Below are 23,170 nucleotides of genomic sequence, written 5' to 3'. Positions count from 1 at the left end.
TAGGTTAATGATTGGTAACACACTTTGCAGGGAGGGATGCGGAACCCCCTGAAAACCTGGCGAAGGCTGCCAGTTCTCTGCCCAGCAAAATGCTCACATATTCACACTACAAGCATTCTTTAGGTGGTTTCTGTGGCTCGAGTCGAGAACCCTAATTCCTGCAGCACCCTCAGGCCTGGCCCTGTGCTTACAACACTGTACCTGTTCCATGATTCCAGGAGTCCACCTTGGCCATCGTTCCAACAAGGGGACAAGGCTGAGCCCTTGTCTACTGTGCTTGTGTGGAGAGGGGCTTTGGGACTTTCTCACTTTGGCAAGTCCTCAGGACCTTCCCAGAGCTGCTCCTGGAGCAGATGTTCACTGAATCCCTACTCAGCAGAGCCACCACAGACATGGCCTTCCATGCATGTAATGTGAATGGAACCACCAAAGGGCTCTAGCTCAGTCAACCCATCTGAGCAACTGACCCACGAGCCAGTGGAAGAGTTAGCAGAAACTGAATTTGGGGCACCGGGGTATCTCAGTCACTTGAGCACCCGACTCCTGGTCTGGGCTTGGGTCTGGAACTCAGGGTTGTGAGATCGAGCCTCCGAGGTAGGCTTTGTGCTCAGCGGGGAGTCGCCTGAGATTCTCTCTCTCCCTGCCCCTCCCCATGCATGCCCTCTCTCAAAGAAACAAATACATCTTTTTAAAAATTTTTGAAAATTGGATTTATCTTGTTGGGGAAGACTGAAAGCAAACCAAAAAACCAAGCCATTTAACTATTGCATCTGTTCTCTTTGTGCTCCTCTGCTGTTGGAGAGAAAGACTTGTCTGAGTCTGAGATGAGCTCTACTGACACTGATGGAAACGAATGCTATCTGTCTCGTGCTCTACAGTCTGTGCAGTGATTTTCCACTCCTTTCTTCTCTTGCTTCTGACTGCTGATACTCTGCAGGGAAGCAGAGTGGACACTATCATCCCTCCACTTCACAGATGAGACACTGGGACTGGGGAAGCTTAGCCAACCAAGTGACAGACGGGATCCCAGGTCACACTGTAAACGTGAAAAGGGCCTCTGAGATGTAATCAGTGGGAAAATCTCCTGTGAACTCAAATGTCTGCCCACACAACACACAAGATCAGGACATCCATGAATGGCCCAGTTTCTCAACACTATTCCTCCAGATCAATGTTTAGTTTCCTTGACTAGGAAGTTGGAAACAATTCCCAAGTTAAAAAAGAAACTGACTGTCCTCTGTTTCCTAGTCACCTGTGGAGGATACAAATTTTCGTATCCAATCCATGCAGAAGCAACCCCTAGCTGGCCACAGGAGCTTTCGCACAACCCTCGAGGCCCTCGGACCCAGGTAGACAGCCTCACCTTGTAAGGAAGCCTGAGATTCTGGGTCTGTGAACTCCTCCAGCAGCTTCACAGAGTCACTGTCCTTCCCTGAGTAGAGGGACAGGGTGTCTAAGTTGTCCTCCAGCACCTCACTGGTCATGTCGGGCGTTGGGAGGCTGGGGTCCAGGTCCAAACCACTCAGGCCAGCATAGAGCAGGTCTCGTGTGCTTGGACCCAGATCCCGGTTGAGGGTGTCGCTGCAATTGAGGCTCTCAGAAAACGAAGGGAGATGCATCTCTGGAGGGAGGGTACCCTCATCCCCGAGGCTGTACTGGTCCATGGCTCTCCACTGCCAGGTCTTGGCCAAGAGCTACTCTCCAGACAAGCAAGGCTGTGTAAGGAGTCAGGGAGTAAAAGCTCTTGGTGCTGTCTAATTCCTGAAAATGAATGAGGAGGAATCAAAATTATGAGATGGCAATGTAGCATGGCAGATGGAACATGGACTTGGAGTTCAAACAGACCTGTGTTTGGGTCTGTTCTCTGCCACTTAACAGCCATGGGAACTTGGGCACCAAGTTATCACTTAAGCTCCACGAGCCCCAGTTTCCTCATCTGTAAACTGGGCATAAGAGAAACTCCATCATAAGGTTATTGTAAGGAATAAATGGAAGGATTTCTGGCAACATGGTGGACAGAACTGACCTCTTTCTCCAGCTATAAACACAGAGAAATATGACAAAAGAAAAATTTTAATACGTAGCCAAGCTCAAGAGAGAGGCAAAACCCCATGTGCCAGCAACAAGGAAAAAATGCAAAGGAAACTCAGAGGTGTAGGCTCAAGTCAGCCAGACGGCAAAGTCAGACTCTGATACTAAGCCTCTTGTCCAATATGGCGGCAACTGGTCATACAGGGTTGTGAAGTACATGGCATGGGACTGGCCCAAACTGAGACATGCCATGAGTCTAAACCACACACTGGATTTGGAAGACTTAGTATTTTTTTTTAAAGATTTTATTCATTTGACAGAGATCACAAGTAGGCAGAGAGGCAGGCAGAGAGAGAGGGGAAGTAGGCTCCCTGTTGAGCAGAGAGCCCAATGCAGGGCTAGATCCGAGGACCGTGAGACCATGACCCGAGCCAAAGGCAGAGGCCTAACCCTCTGAGCTACCCAGGTACCCCAAGACTTAGAATTTAAAAAAAAAAATAAGTTTAGTATGTTTTTATATTACTACATGTTAAAATGATAATATCTTGGATACAGTGGGTGAGATATGTTATAAGATGAATCTCATCTTCTTCTATTTAGTTTTTCAATGTGGATCCTTAAAAAAAACTTTATATATATGATTCATATTATATCCCTATTAAAGAGCATTATCCAGGGAGCTGGAACCCAGGGCCATAACTGACACAGGAGAAAAGGAAACAGGGTCCTGAGCTTGCAGGAAGTAGAGATCTGGGACCTTGGAAGAGTCCAGCCATGCATGGGAAAACTACACAATCAAAAAGAAAAACTCTGCACATGGGGCACCTGGGTAGCTCAGTTGGTTAAGCATCTGCTTTTGGCTTAGGCCATGATCCCAGGGTCCTGGGATCGAGTTCCATGTCATGTATTCTGCTCAGCGTGCTTCTCCCTCTCAAATAAATACATAAAATCTTAAAAAAATAAAATAAGAAAAATCTGCACACAAGCCAGAGTGTACCCCCAAGAGTCAGGAAGAAAATGGGCAATGAGAGACAATAAAACCCAGCATGAGAAAAGAGTAAGTCAGTACAGGGCAAGACCAAACATTTTTAAAAAGAAACAAGTGAAACACTCATGAAGACATTTAAACCAAGAGCTCACTTAGAAGGGCTAAGCAGCAGAAGAAACAGGGCTGAAGAGAGAAATAATGAATCGACAGAGCAATCTGAGGAAGTACCCCCAGGATCCAGCAGAGAGAGAGAAAGAAATGGAAAACACAAATCGGAAGCTGAGAGAGTACAAACAGAGAAGCAAATGCAAAAGACTAACAGTGTCTGATAGGCGTCCCTCCCACAAAGAGGAGAGAACACAGAACACATGACATATATTTTTTAAAGATTTTATATTTAAGTGATCTTTATACCCAGTGTGGGGCTTGAACTCACAACGAACATCTCCAGGATGAAGAGTGGCAGGCTCCACTGACTGAGCCAGCCAGGCGCCCCAGGAGAAATGACATCTTAAAGAGATATTGGCGGAGAAGTTTCCAGAATTGCAGGGACACCAGAATTAAGCTCATAATTCCTGAAGATAATTGGTTAATACCAAGTGGGGCAAAGACAAGCAGGATAAGTAAAAGTGAATTCACTCCTCAACCCACAACAGTAGAACTGCTGACCACTAAAGACAGAGAGAAAATCCTACAAAGGACCAGAAAGAAGAGGCAGACAGTCTACAAAGGGATGATGACTAGCCTGCTGGCAAACATCTCAAAAGAGCAAAGTCTAGGAGACCAGGTATAGCACTGCCAGCAGATGAATGCAGGGTGAGAGCCAGCTCAGAACTCAACATGCAGGGAAACTAGTATTAAGAGTGTGCAACAAAGACGTTTTCAGACAAGGCATAAGAGGTTGCACATAGACCTTGGCTCAAAGGCTAATACAAGTTTTGAACCATTTGGGAAAGAAAAGACAAGGTTTAACTTTGTACTTTACCCATGCTAAAAAAAAAAAAATTCCAAGTTTAACTACCAAAAGAAAAGGAATAAACTATGTAACATCTGAACTAGTAGAATTTAACCCACACCCAAAAAGAGAAAAAAGACTCAAATGACTAAAATTTGCAATTAAAGCAGAAACAAAACCAGAAAAGACTATAAAAGATTACTATGAACAACTGCATGCCAACAAAGAAGGTAACTTGGAGAAAAATGGACAGATTCTAAAAAGACACAAATTACCAAACTGACCCAAGAGGAAAGAGACTATCTGCATAGCCCTGTAAGAAGGAAAAAGATTAAGTTAGTAACTTAAAAACTTCCTACCCATGCCACCGCAGAAACAATGAAAAAAGTCAGCTTTATTGGAACTCTGGAAAATAGCCAATGGTTTACTGCAAACAAACCAACCCTTAGCAAGACAAAGGGTGAATGAAACATGGTCCTGTGGCATTTTAACTTATTCCTGTCTCATCCCCCTTCCCCCCCACACCAGCTGTGGTTTTGAAGGCAGAAGCCACATTCTGGTGTGGGATCCTAGTGCAGAAGGCAGCAGAGATCTTGTTCTCACACCTGAGCTTGTCTGTCTTGACCTGTCAGATGGAGGTCTAACACGGAGGTCTTGCCTTGATTTTACCTAACTTGGAATTTCTCAGGAGAGAACAGCCATGAGGATGGCATTTGTTGAAAATATTAAAGGTCACATTGTACACACAAAATTAATATAAGTGTATATTAATTATACTTCAACAAAAAATGCTCAGAAAATAAAAAATAAAAACAATGTGGCAGATGTTGCAGCCCAGGGCAAAGGATATTAATCGGGGCCAAAAACAAATTTGCCACTGAAAGTCGGGGAGGAAGAGCTGGACAGTGAGAGGCTTTGAAGAGTCAGGGCTCTGAAAAGCTTCCATGCTGGCAGTTTCTTATAAAACTAAGCATGGTTTCACTGTACAATCCAGTCATCACACTCCTCCGTAACTGCCTGTGAGCTGGAAACTTATGTCAACACAAAACCTGCACTCAAATGTTTATAGGAGCTTTATCTGTAACTGCAAACAACTAGAAGCAACCAAGATATCTCCCAATAGGAGAACGGATAACCAAACTCTGGCACCTGTGTACAATGGAATGTTATTTGGCAATAAAAACCAAGGAGCTAGGGGCACCTGGGTGGCTCAGTCAGTTAAGCATCTGTCTTCAGCTCAGGTTCTGGGATTGAGCCCTGTACTGGGCTCTCTGCTTGGTGGGGAGCCTACTTCTCCTTCTCCCTCTGCCCTTCTCCCCCTCCCCCCAGCTTGTGCTTGCTCACACACTCTCTCTCAATAAATAAAATCTTAAAAAAAAAAAAAAGCCAAGGAGCTGTCAAGCCACAAAAACACATGGAGGAAACTTAAATGCATGTTGCTAAGTGAAAAAAGCTGGTCTGAAAAGACTACATATTATATGATTCCAACCATATGGCATTTTGAAAAAGACAAAACTATAGAGACACTCAGAGGCTGGTGGTTGCCAGGGTTTGAGGGGAGGGTGGAGGGATGAATAGGTAAAGCAAGACGGGACTTTGAGGGAAGTGAAATTACTCTGTGTGATTCATGTAACAGTAGGTACAAGACATTATACATTAGCCAAAACCCACAGAACTGCACAACACAAAGAGTGAATCCTCATGTAACTACGGACTCTAGTTAACTAAGAATAAAATAAACTTTAAAAATAAAAACCATCCACATTGGGGCGCCTGGGTGGCTCAGTGGGTTAAAGCCTCTGCCTTCGGCTCAGGTCATGATCTCAGGGTCCTGGGATCGAGCCCCACATTGGGCTCTCTGCTCAGCAGGAAGCCTGCTTCCTCCTCTCTTTCTGCCTGCCTCTCCACCTACTTGTGATCTCTGTCTGTCAAATAAATAAATAAAATCTTTTAAAAAACAACAACAAAAAAACCAACAACAAAAAACCATCCACATGTTTCAAGGAATCAAGAAGGCCATGTGTCCAGGGCAGGCACATGCTCAGAAAACACTTGTGAAGGCACTAAGCTCTTACTTCTGGCTGACTTTGGGTCTGTGAACTCCTGCTGAGCGTAGAAGTTGTGTCCCAACTCTCAACATAGAGCCCCACTGCAATGACCAGATGTATTTTGACTCCAGGCACTTAAGGAAATCTATGACAAATCATAGCTGACTGCAGACTAACAGAACAGAGACTTTGCTGACCACGCATGACAAAGAATACAGTCTACAGCGAGCATCTACAAAAGTCACTAGCCAAACATTATAACTCATAAGGAGTGGCCAGCAACAAAACTTGGGGTAGAGGGAAGGAGAATCTGATTCCAAGAGTCACCACATTACAATATTAAAAATGTCCACTTTCTCAACAAAAATAATTACAAGGTAGGCAAACAAAGTATGGCTCAATGAGAGGGCCAACTGTTTCACACAAACGATGGAATCAAACAGTATCGGCCTTTTACATCTGGCTGCTTTCAGGAAGAATAGCATTCTCAAAGTAAATCACTCTGCAGTGTGCACTATTCCTTCATGACTTTGCGGACAGACAATTTTCCATCGTCTGCATATAACACATTTTCTTCATCCATTCATCTGTTGATGCGTATTTGGGCTGTTTCCATTTTGGGCTATTATGAATAATTCCATCCTCGCCTAAACATTTAGGAAATCCTTGATGACTCACTGGTAACAAATCTGGTGGATCCTAGAGTAACTGGAGTTCGGGTCCAGACTCCTAGGCTATTGGTTTCTACTGTTTTTAAACTTTCCAGGTTGAAAAGTAGTCGAACAGCTATGCCCAGAACACCTGCATTTCATGCAGCTACCTGCAATCTGGGTGTGGAGCCTATTGGGGGAGCTCAAAAGGGGAACACAGGCCCACAAGAGTACAACTCTGAGACCCAAGTGAGTTCTAGAATTCAGAATATGGGTAAATCAATGAAAAACACTGTATGTTAAGTAAACTTCAGTTGATCTGGGGTAGCACCTGGTAACCAAATCACTATTTCTGCATCAACACCTGTGATGACTCTGAGTGAACGGAGTTTAAATACTATAAAAGGTAACCTGTGAGTTCAGGTTTGCCCACCCAGTAGGTCTGCGACCCTGTGGCATTGTCAGAATTTTTCTGGTTTCCAAATTGCAGAGAAGGGAGTGTGGGCCATAGAAATTTATATTTTGAGGCAAAACAAATTTCTTCAGCACTATAAAGAGGAAAGAAGCCATCTCTTCTTTTCAGATTCCAATAATAAAAACAAGCTAATAAAAGAAAATAGAAAATGTTGTTTAAAATAAACATGAAACCATGTTTAATAAAATAAAATATGAAGCATTTTTCTCCTTCTCAGAGATTTCCATGCACGAGTTCACTTTCTTCTCTCTACAACCTGGAGGTTGGAGCTGTATCACTTCCATTTTACAAAGAAGGAAAGGACATGATGGACTCTGAGATGCTGAGTAATTTGTCCAAAGTCACATGTCTAACGAGGTGTTGAGCTGGACCTTAAACCCAGATATTCTGACTTTATAGCTTGTGTTCTTACCCACTACACAATACTAATTCATTATAAATAAATTTACACTGCATAACACCAAATAATCTAGAAAGCACAAAAGGTTCTGGATGGGGCAGAATTCCCCACAGGCCAAGTCATGTGCTTTCCAGCATACTCCCATAGTCCACAGGACAAACTGGTCTCATTACCACTTGGGGCAGGCATGCCCAAAGTCCAAAGGCCGTGTTTTGATATTTACATCCTTTTCCAGGTTGTAAAGCAACCCCCTGCTCAGCCAATATTGAACTTGTTCTTGTTCTGTCAACAGATAAATTCAATTCAACAAGTTTTAGCACCTTCTAGATACAGGGCTCCCTGTTAATCCCTGTGGAGCAGGGTTTGTGGTCCCCTGGAACCTTGCCGACATTCCCAATTCTTTCCAAGAATTTTATAATTTAGTGCTTTCATTCAGAGAACAACCTAAGAGAAGAAAATCAGTCTATGAGAATTATTGGTTTACTACCTTATAACCCAGTACTACCATGTGATTTCCACACCCGGGATATGTTTATAATTGTATGAATGCCAAAAGGGATGATTTTAATTGCCACAGGCTAATGAGAAGGCGACAGAGGTGGATTTAGCTCATAACAAGGTCTTTGGGGTCACCTAAAAGCTAACAGACATCAGGGTACAAATGGAGGTCTTGTGGCAGTTTGAACTGAGGAAAAGGACAGGAGACCTGAGACATAACAGGGTCTGCTAAACCCACAGCAGCCCAGTACAGCCTTCGACAAGATGTTTGTTTCAAGAAAGCTGTTCAGTTTTAGCAAAATAGCACCCCTCCCACTAAACTGATGTTTGTAATTTGAATTACATTGGTTTGGTTGCTTTGTTTTACATTTAATTTGCAAATTGATTCTGGCTTTATGGTGCCACAAGAACTGTAAGCTTTAGGAACATATGCCTTGTTTTATCATCATTTATGCCTTGTTTAATAGTTTAAAAAAACAACTTAAGCCAACGCTAGGGATACAAAGCAATTTTAATGTTTTTCTTTTTAAAAAGGCCTGTCATTCTATGACTGGAGGGAGTGTAAGGAGACAGGGATTCTCCTGTGAAAAGCTACAGCCTCTTGGGAAATTAGTCTACCATACATTCTAGCCTGCAGCAACAGGTACACACTTTGGTAAGGAACATTTACTGGGGCATCGTTTGGATGGAAAGGAGGGAACAATCTAAACACCGCCTGTATGAAGGGGTTTTATTTCACCCACAATTAATCTGAATATTTTTCTATTTGTTGTCAAGTCGAAAAATCTGTAGACTTCTTTTGGACTGAGCCTCGCTGTCCTAAAGAATTCTGTGTGCTGATGGAAACCGTCTACATCGGTGCTGTGTGATGACAGCCGCCAGCCACAAGCCGCTGATGGGCGCCTAGAAATGCAGGAGCTACAACTGAGCAGCTAAATTATGTATTTTATTGAAGTGTCATTAAATGCTAGTGTACATAGCTACAAGTGCCTGGCAGCTACCACACTGGATGCGCGCTGCTCTGCAGTTTTCTTACTGGAGGCATGTTTTCCGACTTCTATTTCAGAATCTTGGAAGGGGGACGCCTGGGTGGCTCAGTTTGGGGACCGTGACTCTTGATCTCCTGGCTGCGAGTTTTAAGCCCCATGTTGGGCATAGAGCTTACCATAAATAAATAAGTCTTAATGCTAAAACAACAACAACAACAACAAAAACCTGAAGCTCTGTCAATTGCAATAACAACTTTCAAGAGAACTTTGCTATTACAATGAAGCCACAGCTGGAGCTGAGAAGGGCAGCTGCTCGGACTGAGCAGACACTGTCCGGTTTGCCAGGGTCCCCACCAAAACCTAATCTCTCACCCTCTCCCACCTCACTCATTTCTATGCTCTGCCAGGCCCCTGGAGAGCTCTTTCCTTAGGACCCTGATTTCCTTAGGACCTGATTTCCTTGGGACTAACCTCTCTCTGAGTAGCTTTACCAAATGAAACCCTTCAACAGCATCTTGCCTGGCACGGAACTAACTCTGGTCAAAGATAGCTTTCTGCTTTCCTTTTGCCAATGAGTGACAAAATCCCATTCCTTTTTGAAAAGCTCCAACCTGCCATTCTGCCTGCTTTTCTTCCTTCTTTCCTTCCTTTTTTTCCCCCGCCAAGCACCATTTTCTCCTTTCCCTCTCTGCATCAGTGTTACCACAAAGAAAGTGATCACACCCGAAGCTGGGAAATAAGAGCGACTTGCAGCTTTTACCCTGGGGGTGCAAATTCGTTCCCTGTTTTCCCACCCCAAACATTATCACCACTATAGGCCTGTTCTGTCCAGCCCATGTGGTGCTTTCTTTTTTGCAATTGGGTTTGTCACCGACATTTTTCTTAATGGGGAGATTTCAACTAAATATATTAATGTCTGGCTTCTCTTGAAAATTGTTAGGTTTTGCATTTCCTGAGAGTTCTCTGTAGGAGAGAAGTGAGGGACAACTGCCTCCTCCTAACAGACATTGCCACAGTCCTCAATTTCTTCCTGCCTGGCCCCTGTCATCTTCATCATCATCATAAACCCAGCAATAGCAGCAGACTTCTCTGGCTTTGCCATGCGCCAGGCCCTCCTTCAATCACTTATGGATCATCAAATCCCCACAACGCCCCTTTCGGGCACATCCTCTCGTTTTAACCCTATTTTACAGATGAGGAAAATTAAGTCCAGAGAAGTAAAGTAACTTGCCCAAAATCAAGGTTTTGGGTTTTTTTGTTTTGTTTTGTTTTCAAAATCAAGGTTTTTGACTACCCCGGGGGAATCTGATGTCAAAGCCCTGCCAGGTAACCACTCTGTACACGAGGATTCCGTCCCCGAGCCTGGGACTTCTGCCCTACATTCTGTAGCTAGTTTCTTAAGCTGACCAACCAAAGGACACTCCCTCCCCCTGGCCATGGAACCAAAATAATTCTAACAAGAGGGTTAACTCTTCTCCTCTGATTGCTCATTAAAAGAGCAGATTTAGGGGCACCTGGGTGGCTCAGTGGGTTAAGGCCTCTGCCTTCAGTTCAGGTCATGATCCCAGAGCCCTGGGATCGAGTCCCTTATAGGGCTTCTGCTCAGCAGGAACCCTGCTTCCTCCTCTTTCTCTCTGCCTGTCTCTCTGCCTAGTTGTGATCTCTGTCTGTCAGATAAATAAATAAAACCTTAGAAAAAAAATAAAAGATAAGATTTATCAGGAAAGAGAAAGAAGACATGGAGGAATCAGAAGGCAAGGACTATGCTTTCCAGGAAAATTTTTTACCAGAGAATTAACTAAGGGAGGAAAAGAGACCTCAGAGCTTCTCATTCCAAAAGCTGATCCTAGCATAAAATGCAAAAAAGCATTAACATCTAGAACAGCAGTTTTTAAAGGGAGGTGGGTGGGAGTGGGGAGCCCTGGGGTCCTCAAGAGCCTTCCAGCAAGTCTTCAAGGTCACAGCTATGTTCATAATAATATTCAGACATTATCTGCCTTTTTCATTCTCAGTGAAACTTTCCAGAAGCTACAGGGAATACCTCAAAAGGGTGAATGCAGAAGCAGATATGAGATTCCAAATGATTCTAAAAGCATAAAACAATGTCACTGTTCTCACCAAATTTTTTGTGTTCTGAAATACAGTCTTCTGAAAAATTTTTTAAAAATAATCAACTTTGTTAATATACAATGAGTTTATTAGTGTTATTTTTAAATGAATAAATATTTTAAGAACTTACTAAACTTCCAATGCACCAAATATCAGCATATACAGTTTGTACGCACAACCTCTCTGGAGTCTTCAATGATTTTTAAGTATAAGGGGCTCCTAACACCAAAAAGTTTGAGAACTGCAGCTCTAAAAAGGAAAAGTCCTGCATGTGCACATGTGGCTAACACAGAAAGAAACCCTAAAGCAAATATTCCATAGTGATGGCCAGTGGCATGTTTTGTAAGGGCTTCACGCTGTCTTTAAATGCCTTTGAAATTCATGATCACCATTTAAGGCTTCAAATAAAGAAAATGTTCTGGTCTCTGGTCTTGTCTCAAAACAAAAAACCACCACAACAACAAAAAACGAAATTAAGTTCTGGCAACAGTGTCCTGGCATTTGCACTGACTGGTAGGTATCACTTAGATGGGGCACACAGTCTGGCTTACCACACTGTAGGCCTTTGCCTGCCTGTCCCTGGAGGTATCTAACTTGCTACCCTGAGCCATGGCAGGGGGTTGGGGGGTTGCATTTTTGCAATCAACAATGAAACATACATCAGTTTAATAAATGTCTACATTCCTCCAGAGAAGTCAGCTTGCACTACAAATAACCTTTTCCTTATCTGACTTCCCAAAGCAGCAACTTGTAATTGTTTCACCATCCCTACACAGACTCTTGGATCAATTAGAAACCCTTCTGAGAAAGAAAGGAATTCATCTGACAATCTTTGGACAAGGACAAAAGAAGAAAACTCACCAGGAGAAGAGCAAACGAGTGAATCTCCAGGGAACAGGAGGGCCCAGGTTAAGCCCCTCAGAGAGGGGATTCAGGCAATCGGCAGACCACTGGCTATTTCCTCCTGGAATTCTGGGTAGTAAATTCAGGACACTCATCCAACTTCTTTTGCCCTGAAAGCAGGTGGTGGAAAGGAAGAGGCATTCAGAACTTGGGTCCCCAAAGAAGCAAGCACACAGGTGTGAAATTGGGAAAGATGGACAATATTTGGAAGAAGGAAGAAAGCAATACTAAATCTGGGCAATCTAGATGGTACAGGGGCTTTGTTGTTAAGGGAAATCTATTTTTTTCTTCCTTTCCTTATTGTCCTTCCTTGGTAAGGGACCTGGAGGGTTTTGCCGGGAAAAGCCTAATTGGGGTAGAACTGGTGATGAAAAAGGATTTTTGCTGAAAAGGGTTGGAAAAACAAATATCACATGAGATATTGGAAGAACCGAGTTGGTCTGTTATCAGCAGAAAGAGACTACAAAAAGGGGGACTATTGGTGGGAAGAAACAATTTTTGTTGAAAAGTGATCCTTAATGGAGGAAGAATCTGGAAATGAAAAATACATATACATATATATATATATATATATATATATATAATTATTATTAATTTTTTTTTTTTTTTTTGGCTAGAGGAAGTTCCTAAAAGGAGGACGAGGGGTATAATCAAATAAGAGAGGAGGGATTTTTGTTTTTGCTGGAAGATCCTATAAATAAACAAATCTCGGTCTCCTATTCAGAAAAAAGGGGATTTTTAGCAGAAGGCCTGGAAGCTAGGGTAAATGCAAGGCCTCGGTGCAGAAAGTGCGGAGGTCGGTAGGGCCCCGAGGCGCGAGCTGGAGAGCTGTGAGGGGGCAGTTGGGGCCTGCGGGGCGGGGGAGGAAAGAAAGGGCATGCAGCGGACCAGGGACCTCAGAGGAGAGTCTTCTCCAAGGGGTAAGTGGCTGCGGGGGTGCAGCGGGGCCCGGAGCTGTTGGGGTGCAGAAGGTGCGTGCGTGTCGCGGGGTGAGGGGTGCCCGCGGCGCCTGCTGCGCTCCTCGAAAAGGAGATGGACCCCCTAAAAAACAAATATATAAACGAATTAGATTTTAAGAGGGGGGGAGGGGTTGAAAAGTGAGGAGGGGCGGGAAGGGGGGGGTAGGGAGGAAAGGGAAGGGGCAAGGGCAGCAGCAACCGGGTTTTACCCGCCCCCGGGGGCTCGCGCGCCGGCCTCGAGCCTCGCGCCTGGCGGGCCTCCCAGCGGCCCCCTGCCTCCCTCGCGCTGCCCGCCGGCCGGGCGCGCACGCGCACCCCGGCCGGCCCCCCGGAGCGGCCGGCTCACCCGCGGCGCGGGCGCGCGTGCGTGGCTGCGGGTCGCCTCACGACGCCCAGGGCGGCCTCGCGCGCCCCTCGCGCCGCCCGGGCTCCCGGCGCGTGCCGCCCGGTGGCGAAGTCTCCGCAGCTATTGGGCCTCCGCCGAGGGGCGGGGCCACGCGAGGGGCGGGGCTTTGGTGCGGTCAGGTGACCAGCGGCGGGCGGGAAAGGAGGCGGTTGGTCGCCATTTTGCGAGGAGGGCCGTTGAGGGCGGGAGAGTGTCAAGGCGGAGCCCGGGAAGGGGCGGCGGGGGGAGGGGCCGGCCCCCCAACACCCGCACCCACACGGAGGCCGGGAGGTCGGGAGGCCGGCAGCCCCGGCCATTGTTCCTGGAGGGCGACTTTAGAACGTAGTGGCAGGGCACTCGGACTCCCTGTGGCCGCTCTGAGAGGCGGTGGCCGGCGGTGGGAGCTCCGAGGCGGGGGCCACCCTGGCCGGGTAGTGGAGCCCAGCGAGGCAGCCCCTTGTGTTCCCGAGGCAGCCACTGCGCGAGCGGGAGCCACGGAGACCGGCCCTTCAGTGGGCTGGGACGATTCGGGGCTGCCGCGCTTCGACGTGCCGGCTCCCAGCCGTCTGTGGGTCCGGCACGGTGCTGGGCCGTGTTGAGGGAGAGGTGGGAACTGGGTGAGCAGTGCCCAGAGGGCGCTGACGGGTCCAGGAGTTTGAACCTTGGAAGAGCGGAGACGGGAATTCATACCCTAGAAGGTGAACGCTGAACATCCTAGGACACAAAATAGCTTTGCGGTTGCCTGGGTTTTGAGACTGGGGATCCGCCGTACCTGAGCACGAGGAGATCGGATTAGGGTGATGGGAAGATTCTAAAAGTGAGTTACGGCAATGGTTGTACAACAGGGTGGATGTACTAGAAATTTTTGGATTGGGCACTTAAAACGGGTGACGTTTGCATAAATGATACCTCAGTAAAGTTTAGTTGATTTCGAAAATGGGTCCCTGGGGTAGACAGAACAGAAAGGAGAAGAAAAAGACCGGCATTCTACTTTTGGATTCCTTTGTTCAGCAAATATTTATTGAGCTTCTTTCCAAGCTAGACCTGCGTCTGAGTCAGACAGACAACCCTGCTCTAGCTTATGTTCTGGAGTAGCGCTGTCCTAATGAAACAATACAAAAACGTGAAATTAACTTTAATAATACAATTTAACCCAAAAGGTTATTTCAGTATGTAACCAATACAAAATTTTCAGCAAGTTGCCTATTTTTTTTTGAAACCCTGGACATTTCAGTCCAGACCTGTGGCATTTCAAGGTTAGCCACAGGTAGCTAGTGGCTCCGGTACTAAAAGCATACCTCTAACTGGGGACAGGCAAATACTTTCAGAATGCAGTGTGGAAAGAAAAAATAAGGAAAGAGGATGGAGATTGTCAGAGGATACTATTTGATACAGGTCCGTGAAGGTCTCTCTGGTGAAGTTACACTGAGCAACGACCTGAAGGAAGTGAGGAAAGGAATCTATAAAAATATTTGGGGGAAGAGCAAGTGCAAAGGCCCTAAGGCAGGAAGATGTGGCTCCATTTGCAAAGACAGGAATTAAACACCTGCTTTCAATTTAGGACATACATTTCATTTTTTTCACAAACAGTTAAAGTGAGGTACCTGGGTGGCTCAGTGGGTTAAGCCTCTGCCTTCGGCTCAGGTCATGATCTCAGGCCTTGGGATCGAGCCCTGCATCAGGCTCCCTGCTTGGTGGGGAGCTTGCTTCCCCCTCTCCCACTCATTCTGCTTATGTTCCCTCTCTCACTGTGTCTCTATCAAATAATTTTTTTTTAAGGGGAGGAAGGTCTTTAGAGCCCGTCTCAGAATGGCTGTCTTCTCTCTAGGGGAGAGGCTGGCATCTGGGCGGATGGCCTTTGTCCCCATTTTCTAGTGGAGACTGATGTTTATAGTTTGTGTGTGGAAGGGCATTTCCCGTCAAGATGACCCTCCCAGATAAAGATGCCTTAAAAAGCCCCTGTGGGCACTCATCAGGATAGCCAAAAGGTGGAAACAACCAAATGTCCAAGGACCAATGAGTGGATAAGCTAAACGTGGTAGATCCTGGTAATGGAATAAGATCCAGCCATACAAGGAGTGAAGTGCTTAACCTTAAAGCACCATGACTTAACTCATTCATCAAAAATAGGTTTAACATTAAAATAGGTGAACATACTGGGGCACCTGGGTGGCTCAGTAGGTTAAGCCTCTGCCTTTGCCTCAGGTCATGATCCTGGGATCCGGGGATCGAGCCCCACATCGGGCTCCCTGCTCCACGGGGAGCCTGCTTCTCCCTTTCCCACTCCCCCTGCTTGTGTTCCCTCTCTCCCGGTCTCTATCTCTGTCAAATAAATAAAATCTTTTTTAAAAAAGTCATTAAATAAAAACTGAACTTCTCAGTATTTTTAAGCTTTAGAGAGTAAAAAAGCACCCCTACATCTCTTTCACAGAAGACTTCCTTTGGCTTCTTCTGTCTGGCGCAGTGTTTCTCAAAAGTGAACCTGGAGGGCTGACTCAGGAGGTCTGATGTGGGACCGGAGAATGCAAATTTCTAATGAGTTTTCCAGTGATGTGGCTGCTACTGGGTGGGAGGCCACACTTGGAGAATCACTATTTTTGTTCCAAGAATCTACTAACACTGGGGGGTGCTCCGTTAGACACTTTCAAGGGAAGGGTGGCCGCGCTCTGAACGCAGTGCACATTCACCTTTGGGAAGCGAATGAATCAGTGGGAGGGCTATTGTAGGATCAAAATGACTGGCTTTCCCCTACCCTGAAACACAGTACTTGGGGATACTGGCGAGATGTTTCTCATTGAAATGAGGACTTGAACAACCCTAATGCCAAGAGAGGGTGGAAAAAAAAAACAAGCAAGCAAACATCCCTGCTTCTTAATATTTAGCCATGGAAATCCAAGTCCATGGGAATAGAACACTATTCCTCTGGCTTAAAAAAAAAAGCGGGGCGGAGGGGACTAGAACAGCTTCTTTGACCCGATAAATACGGAGCCCTCCATTTGTGCTCGACCATCTTGCAAGTCATTCAACAAATAACTTTCGACTCTCTGCTCGAGTGAAACACTCTTTGGGGTGCCTCCTAGGGTAGGTATTTTTATTTGAGTAACCTTTCTAGCTTTTTTCATGTGTTACTAAATATTTTGTGTTATTTTTGTCATTCTTTTGCATCTCCTCCCAGACTATATGCTCTTTGAAAGTGTGGTCTGGCATCACTCAGCAGACATTATCATCTATAATAATAAATAAATATAAGCTATTTTAGACATTATCATCTATAATAATAAATACTATTATTAAAAATACAGGATTCTATCAGGATGACCAACTCAGTCCCAGGTGCCCAGAACTTTCCTGATTTTAGCCCTGAAAACCACATGTCCTCCCGAAGCTCTTCAATTCCAAGCAAACTGGAATTTGCTTGACCATTGGTCCCCCAAATTATAATGAATAATATAAATAGAAAGCATTTATCAAGCTCTGCTTGTATTAACGTAACCCTCACAACATTTCCCATGAGGAAATGGGCTCAGAGAGGTTAAGTAATTTGCTCGAGTTTTCACAGCTAGGAAGAGGCAGTCACAGGAATAAACCCATCCTTTTTACCACCTCAGGTGTTTAGTATTTGTCAACTGAGAGAATAAATCGAGAATCCTTAGTACCTTCATACTTGACCATAAAATCTAGTTGAAGAGTGAACACACTTTTACTGTGCAGGGCTGTAACTGTAACTGTGCAGGGCTGGGCACGCCCGCCTGTCGTAAACCAATGTGACGTCGCGCAGCTCAGAATGTTCAAAGAACAACACCAGCGGCATTTGCTTAACTGCTAACAGAGGAGCTGAGCTTCCACGGGCTGTAGGAGGAAAGACAATGTTATGAGGACTGAAGCCAACGGGAAAAAAAGTCCCAGACCTAATCTGCATCTTAAAGGACCAGTGAATTATGGAATCAGTGGGCCCAACAACTATCAGTTGCTTCCCATGTACCAGACACTTGGCTGAAACATGTCCGTGGAGGATGTGTGGTTGGGGGAAAAGGGAAAATCTCCCTGGACAAAGGGTAAGAAAGGGAAAATGAGGCTGGGAAACTCAAAGACTGGCCAGACTTAGATCTGGTAGCAGCAAACTGATGCTCCAAGACTGAAGGTATGATAATAACAATAACAATGATAGTAATAATAATAAATAGTAACCACAGCAGCAATCGTAACAAGAAATATTTCAACAGTGCGTGTCATGGACCAAGCCTTCCTCTCTACATTCTAATATGCAAATCTCACTTCATCCTCCCACTAAGCTCGAGATGCAAGTACCATGACTCACCTTGTTTCATGGAAGGGAAGACTTTGCATGGAAAGCGACAGGTGGAGGAGTTGCAGACCGTGTTCTGTAGGCCATGGGGAGTTTCCTGAGCAGAGCGCTTAATCTCAGTGCTGTTGTCATTTTGGGGGGGTCAGATCCTTCTTCGTTTTGGGGACTGTCCTGTAGAATGTTTGGCCGCATCTCTGGCCTTTCCCTGCTAGAGGCCAGGAGCACATTCTCCCCACAGTGTGACAAGCATATTGCCTCCAGACCTTGCCAAGTGTCTTCTGAGGGGGGGGAAAATCACTCCGAGCTTTCTCACAGGGCTTGGGGATGGGGAGGCGGTGGGATGGGCAGGTGTGAATGGGAAAGAGATGACACAGCATGTTAAGGACTGGACTGGACTCCAGGAGTCCCCAAGGATACTCTCAGGCTTAACGATTGGCTGGAAGGATGGCAGAACCCAGCAAGCCTGTTGTACCCATAGTTACCATGGGACAGTAGAAGGGAGAGGCAAAAAGTAAAAGGAGCTCGGGTCCAAGCGACACCAGGCACGAACTCCCAGCTGTCCCTTGCAATGGAACAGACAGGGCTTACTTCTCCCAGGCACGATGTGGGACAACAGGCATGAGCTGTTGCCAACTAGGAAAGCTCCACTGAGCCTCAGCGTGCAGCGTTCCTGGATGCCTGACCTCAGTCTCCACCTCATCCAGAGGTCAAGCTACCTCCCGGTGAGCTAAGACCGCGGTTAAACAAAAAACCTGAAGCCAGACAGACCAAGGGCTTAAAGGTTTTACCTCCTAGGAGCCAGGGACAAGAGCTAAATCCCCCTTTACTCTGTACAGCGTGCAACATCCCAGGCTACCGAGTTAAGTCTATGCCATACAAGAACAGAGCAAGGTTTGGAGCCCGTTTTCCGGTCTTTTAATCCGGGCTCCTTCCTCTCCAGCCCTGTGCCTGTGTGAATAGGTCCAAAGTACAGTTTGAACCCACAGCAACAACACAAACAACCTTTCCTTGTTCACCAGTCTCGACACCTATGGTGATGTCAGATTACCTCAGCCCCCCACAACTTCTCCACGGCGGGGTGGGGGCAGCCTACGAGATGCTTGGCACCCAGAAGGAGTTCTGATATGTAAATAGTCTATGGTTCTGAAGTCATTTATAGGCTCATGCACCCCTTTCTGGACTTTAGTGCCTTCCGCCATCATACACCGAGTATCCCCAGTCACTGCGGTGCTGGGACCTGGAATTTCAAAGTTGATTAGCTATGGCGCCCGCCACCGAAAGTTCTTTCGAGATCCATCATCTCCTCTCATCTAAGAACATGGCCTGATATTGTCACTCTTGCCTATTTAAGAACCCCTAGTAATGTCCTTACATATATCTGTACACAGATGTTTATGGCAGTGTTTTTCAACCAAGCCAAATGGTGGAAACAGCCCAATGGCCATCTGCTGATAAGTGAATAACAAACACAGTGGAACCATACAGTGGGTCTTAATTGGTAATAGGAAGGAACGAAGGCTTGATACGCGCTACAACATGGATGATCCTTCAAAACAATGAGTTGGTTCTGCCTTTTTGACTAGGAAGAGCAATGCTGTGAACATTCACATACAAGTGTTTGTTTGAACACCTGTCTTCATTCTTTTGGGCATACACCCAGGAGTGGAACTGCCAGGTCCCATGGAAGTTCCGCTTCTAACTTCTAGGGGAGGCTGGTTTCGAAGGTAGAGGATTTGCTGAGGACAGAGAATGAGATGAGTCAATGCTGATTCCAGAATTTTCGAGCCAAGCAATTGGGTGAATGAAGAGTAGTGCCAGCCACAGAGAGGGGAGTGCTAGCAGGAGGTGGGGAACAGATGGCAGAGTGGGGGACAGCCATGAGCTCAGTTTTGGACATGTTTGGACCCAATGAGTTAGGTCCTAGAGTTGTAAATAACTAGGTCTGTCAGACTCTGCCCACACAGCCCCCAGAGGAGACAGACATTAAACAAATAATCATGCAGCTGATCACGATGGTGACAAGCACTACAAAGGAGAAACTGAGCACCCATGAGAGGGAGAGGGTGTGCCTTGAGAATCTGGTCAAGACTGGAGGGTCAAGAAAGGTTTTCTTAGCCAGGGATATTTGAGTGACATTTTAAGGAAGTCTAGGAGATAGCCAATGTTCTGATTATTTATTACCGAATTAAAAAACTGCCCAAACCAGTGGCTTAAATAATGACAATCATTTATTTTGTTCACAAGTCTTATGTGGGGGGGATTGGCTGCATTCAGGCTCGGGGCCTCTCATGCAGTTCCAGTCAGATGGTGGGTGGGCTGGAGTTGTCTCCAAGGCTTAATCACTGCCGGCTGGTGTTTGATGCTGGCATTGACCAGGACCCGCCGAGGCTGTTGGCCCAAACACCAACACTTCCTCCCCATGTGGTCTGGCTTCTTCCCAATATGGCGGCCCCAGGACACTGGAACCTCGTACATGGCAGCTCAGGGCTCCAAAGGCCACATCCCAAGAGAGCTAAACAAATATTATTTGCCTTTTTATGACCATTCCCCAAAAGTCCCATGGATCCATGTATTAGTTTTCTAGGACTGGTGTAAGGAAGGACCACAAAGAGTGTGGCTTAAGCCACAAAAATGTGCTTATTGTCTTATAAATTCCAGAGGCTTGAAGTCCAAGATCAAGATGTCGAGAGGGTACACCAAGGTGTTGGTAGGGTAACCCTCAAGAGGAAGGGATGATCTGTCCCTGTGTGTCTCCCAGCTTCTGGGGGTTTGCCGACATCCCTGGTGCTCCTTGCTTCTCCATCATCCTGACCTCTGCCTTCACCTTAACATAGTACCCTCCCTTTGTGCATGCCTGTGTCCAAATATTTCCTCTTTATAAGGACACTGGTCATGTTGGATTAGAGGTCCCCCCTCCTCCAGTATAACTACACCCTAACTTTATTTCTAAGTAAAGTTTTGTTCTGAGATGCTGAGGGTTGTGACTTCAGTGGAGAAATTTGGGAGGGGATGTAATTCAATGGATAACACATCACTTCTGCTATAGTCCTAAACCTTCCCAGATCCAAAGGGAAGGAACATACAAACCTGACTGTTAATAGGAAGCAAGCAAAAGTCACATTGTCAGAGATTGTAAGAGTGTAGGATGGTAGATGGTGTTGTGGTTATATCTGGAAAATATGAATGTCAAGTGTTGAGGTAGAGGCGGGGTAGAGGTAGGTGTTTCTCGATAAGGGGCATGCTCAGAGCTCAGGAATCAAACTATTTCCATTAGGATGAGTGCATCTGTAAGAAGAAAGAATATTCAGCTACCAGTTACTGGATGTAGGTGACTTGGTTCCACAGCTCGGGCATATCCTCACAGATTTGCATATCCTTCTGCTGTGTGCTGTCCTCAGAGGACCAGCGTTTTTGATCCTCCTTGTTGTTGCCTCATGGTCACAAGGTGGCTGCTGTAGCTCTCCACGTTACATATTCACTCCATTGTTCCAAGTGGGAAGGACAAAGAGCAAGAGCAAATGGTTGTCTTCTTAAGAGACTCAATATTTTTAGGTGGGAAGATATGCTGGGGCAGATTGCAACAAATGCCCTATTCTCCTCCTCTCCCCTGTGTGCTTACTGTGGACTTTGTAGTGCCCTCCCACTCTGCCCTTAGCCATGGAATTTGCCCTGGCCAATGGGATATTAGCAGATGTGACACCAACAGAAGTTTGAACTGGGCATGTGAGATTGCATTGTCGAACGTCTGCCATCACCAGGAGAACATGCCCAGGCTAGCTTGCTAGAAGATGAGAAGGAGAGGCACGTGGAGCAGTCAAGTTGCTCTAGGCGCCTGATCCAGCGTCCACCGCTCAGCATTCACTGGCCACCAGACATGCGCATGAGCCCCGCGGTGATCAGCAGAACCACCTAGCTTATTCCCAGCAGACTCAGGAAGCATGAGCAATCGATGCTTAATACTGCATTCCACTGAGGTTGGGTGGTGGTATTTCACGCAGCATTACAGTGGCGGTAGATAATTGATTTGCATTTTTTGGAAATCCTCCAAGCGGTCTTGGACAGAGCAGGGAGGTGGTGGGGGAGTGAGAGGGTAGGGGTAGGTTGTGGAAGAAGGGTCATATATCCAAACACAGGAGCATGGAGGCTGAGAAAGCAAGAGGAATGGGACAGAGCTGATTGGCTTGGGCCAATCAGTATCGATGTCCAGGGATTATTGCCCCCAAACAAAACTGAGGTTCTGTAAGCAAAGACAAGGCGGGGATGGCCCTGGGGTGGGCAGCCAGCTGCCTCTGTCACCTCTACGACTGAAGATACTGTTTTTGCTCTGGCAGGGGTGTGGGGGGACGGGGGGGGGGGGCTAGATGCTTGCGAATGCGTACAAGGCTGTCAGAGGACCCAGAAATGACGGTGGTTCCTTCCGAGGAGGGGACTGGGATGGGAGATGGATGGAGGAGGACGTCAGCATAATCAGTAAGGATTTCAATTTTCTACAAAATTTTAAAATTTTAAATAAAATGTACTAAATGAAACCAAAATGCGTTAATTACACTAACATATATGAATAATGATTAAAACACACTAAAGTTACATTAACACTTATTAATTAAGCAAAAACTTATTAATAAATGAAAACTTGTTAATTACATCAAATCATACTGTCAAATTAAATTAAAGGGTATTAATTTAGGTGCATTGATTAAAATTAAATTGGAAATATTGATTGAAATGAAATGAAAATGTGCTCATGAAAGTGAACTTACTACTCAGCTGTTGGATTAAACCTTATTAGTTTTTAAATTAAAATAGAGTATAAAAATAAAAAGCTAAGTTAAATGAAAATTTTTTAATAGTTTTCTTTTTTTTCTTTTCTTTTTTTTTAAGATTTTATTTATTTATCTGACAGAGAAAGATCACAAGCAGGCAGAGAGGCAGGCAGAGAGAGAGGAGGAAGCAGGCTCCCTGCTGAGCAGAGAGCCTGATGCGGGGCTTGATCCCAGGACCCTGAGATCATGACCTGAGCCAAAGGCAGTGGCTTAACCCACTGAGCCACCCAGGCACCCCTAAGTTAAGTGAAATTTTAAAGTGTTAAAGGAAATAACATTTTCCCGTGATTGTGGTCCATGGTTATGATCCCCTTGTAATCATGACAAGTCTTGCAACACGTATGTGAAGATACCAAACGTAGTGCCTGGTGCACAAGGGGTGATCGGAGGGGTGACTGAGGAGATAGGACTGAGCTCGGGCTCAAAGCATAGGGGAAAAACAGCCTCCCACCAGAGACTGGACGCCTGGTAGAAGGGGCATGAGATCTGGGATCACTCGTGCTCCATCTTTGAAATGCTTTACATATATTAACTCATTGAGTCCTTATACACACCCTCTGAAGCAGAAACTATTATTACCCCCATTTTCCAGATGCACAAACTGAGGCCCAGAAAGTTGAACTTAGTAAATGGACGAGTCAGGCTGCAAAG

General features: G+C 45.7%; 1 protein-coding gene across 1 annotated transcript in view; it reads right to left on the bottom strand.

The window, feature by feature from the left end:
* Nucleotides 1-13,431, bottom strand: part of ZNF541 (zinc finger protein 541) — a gene marked incomplete at its 3' end in the record, with an annotated part of 34,171 nt that extends 20,740 nt beyond the window's left edge. Inside the window, exons 1-4 of the mRNA XM_082711152.1 lie at nucleotides 13,352-13,431; nucleotides 12,935-13,087; nucleotides 12,005-12,156; nucleotides 1,364-1,761 (exon numbers count right to left, since the gene is read on the bottom strand). Of these exons, the coding sequence (XP_082567278.1) occupies nucleotides 1,364-1,664 (301 nt within the window). The 5' untranslated portion in view covers nucleotides 1,665-1,761; nucleotides 12,005-12,156; nucleotides 12,935-13,087; nucleotides 13,352-13,431. The remainder of the gene's footprint in view (nucleotides 1-1,363; nucleotides 1,762-12,004; nucleotides 12,157-12,934; nucleotides 13,088-13,351) is intronic.
* Nucleotides 13,432-23,170: the final 9,739 nt, after the last annotated feature.

Source organism: Mustela nivalis (genome assembly GCF_964662115.1).
Source record: "Mustela nivalis genome assembly, chromosome: 18".
NCBI classification, from domain to species: Eukaryota; Metazoa; Chordata; class Mammalia; order Carnivora; family Mustelidae; genus Mustela; species Mustela nivalis.
This window is presented reverse-complemented; position numbering and strand designations above follow the sequence as displayed.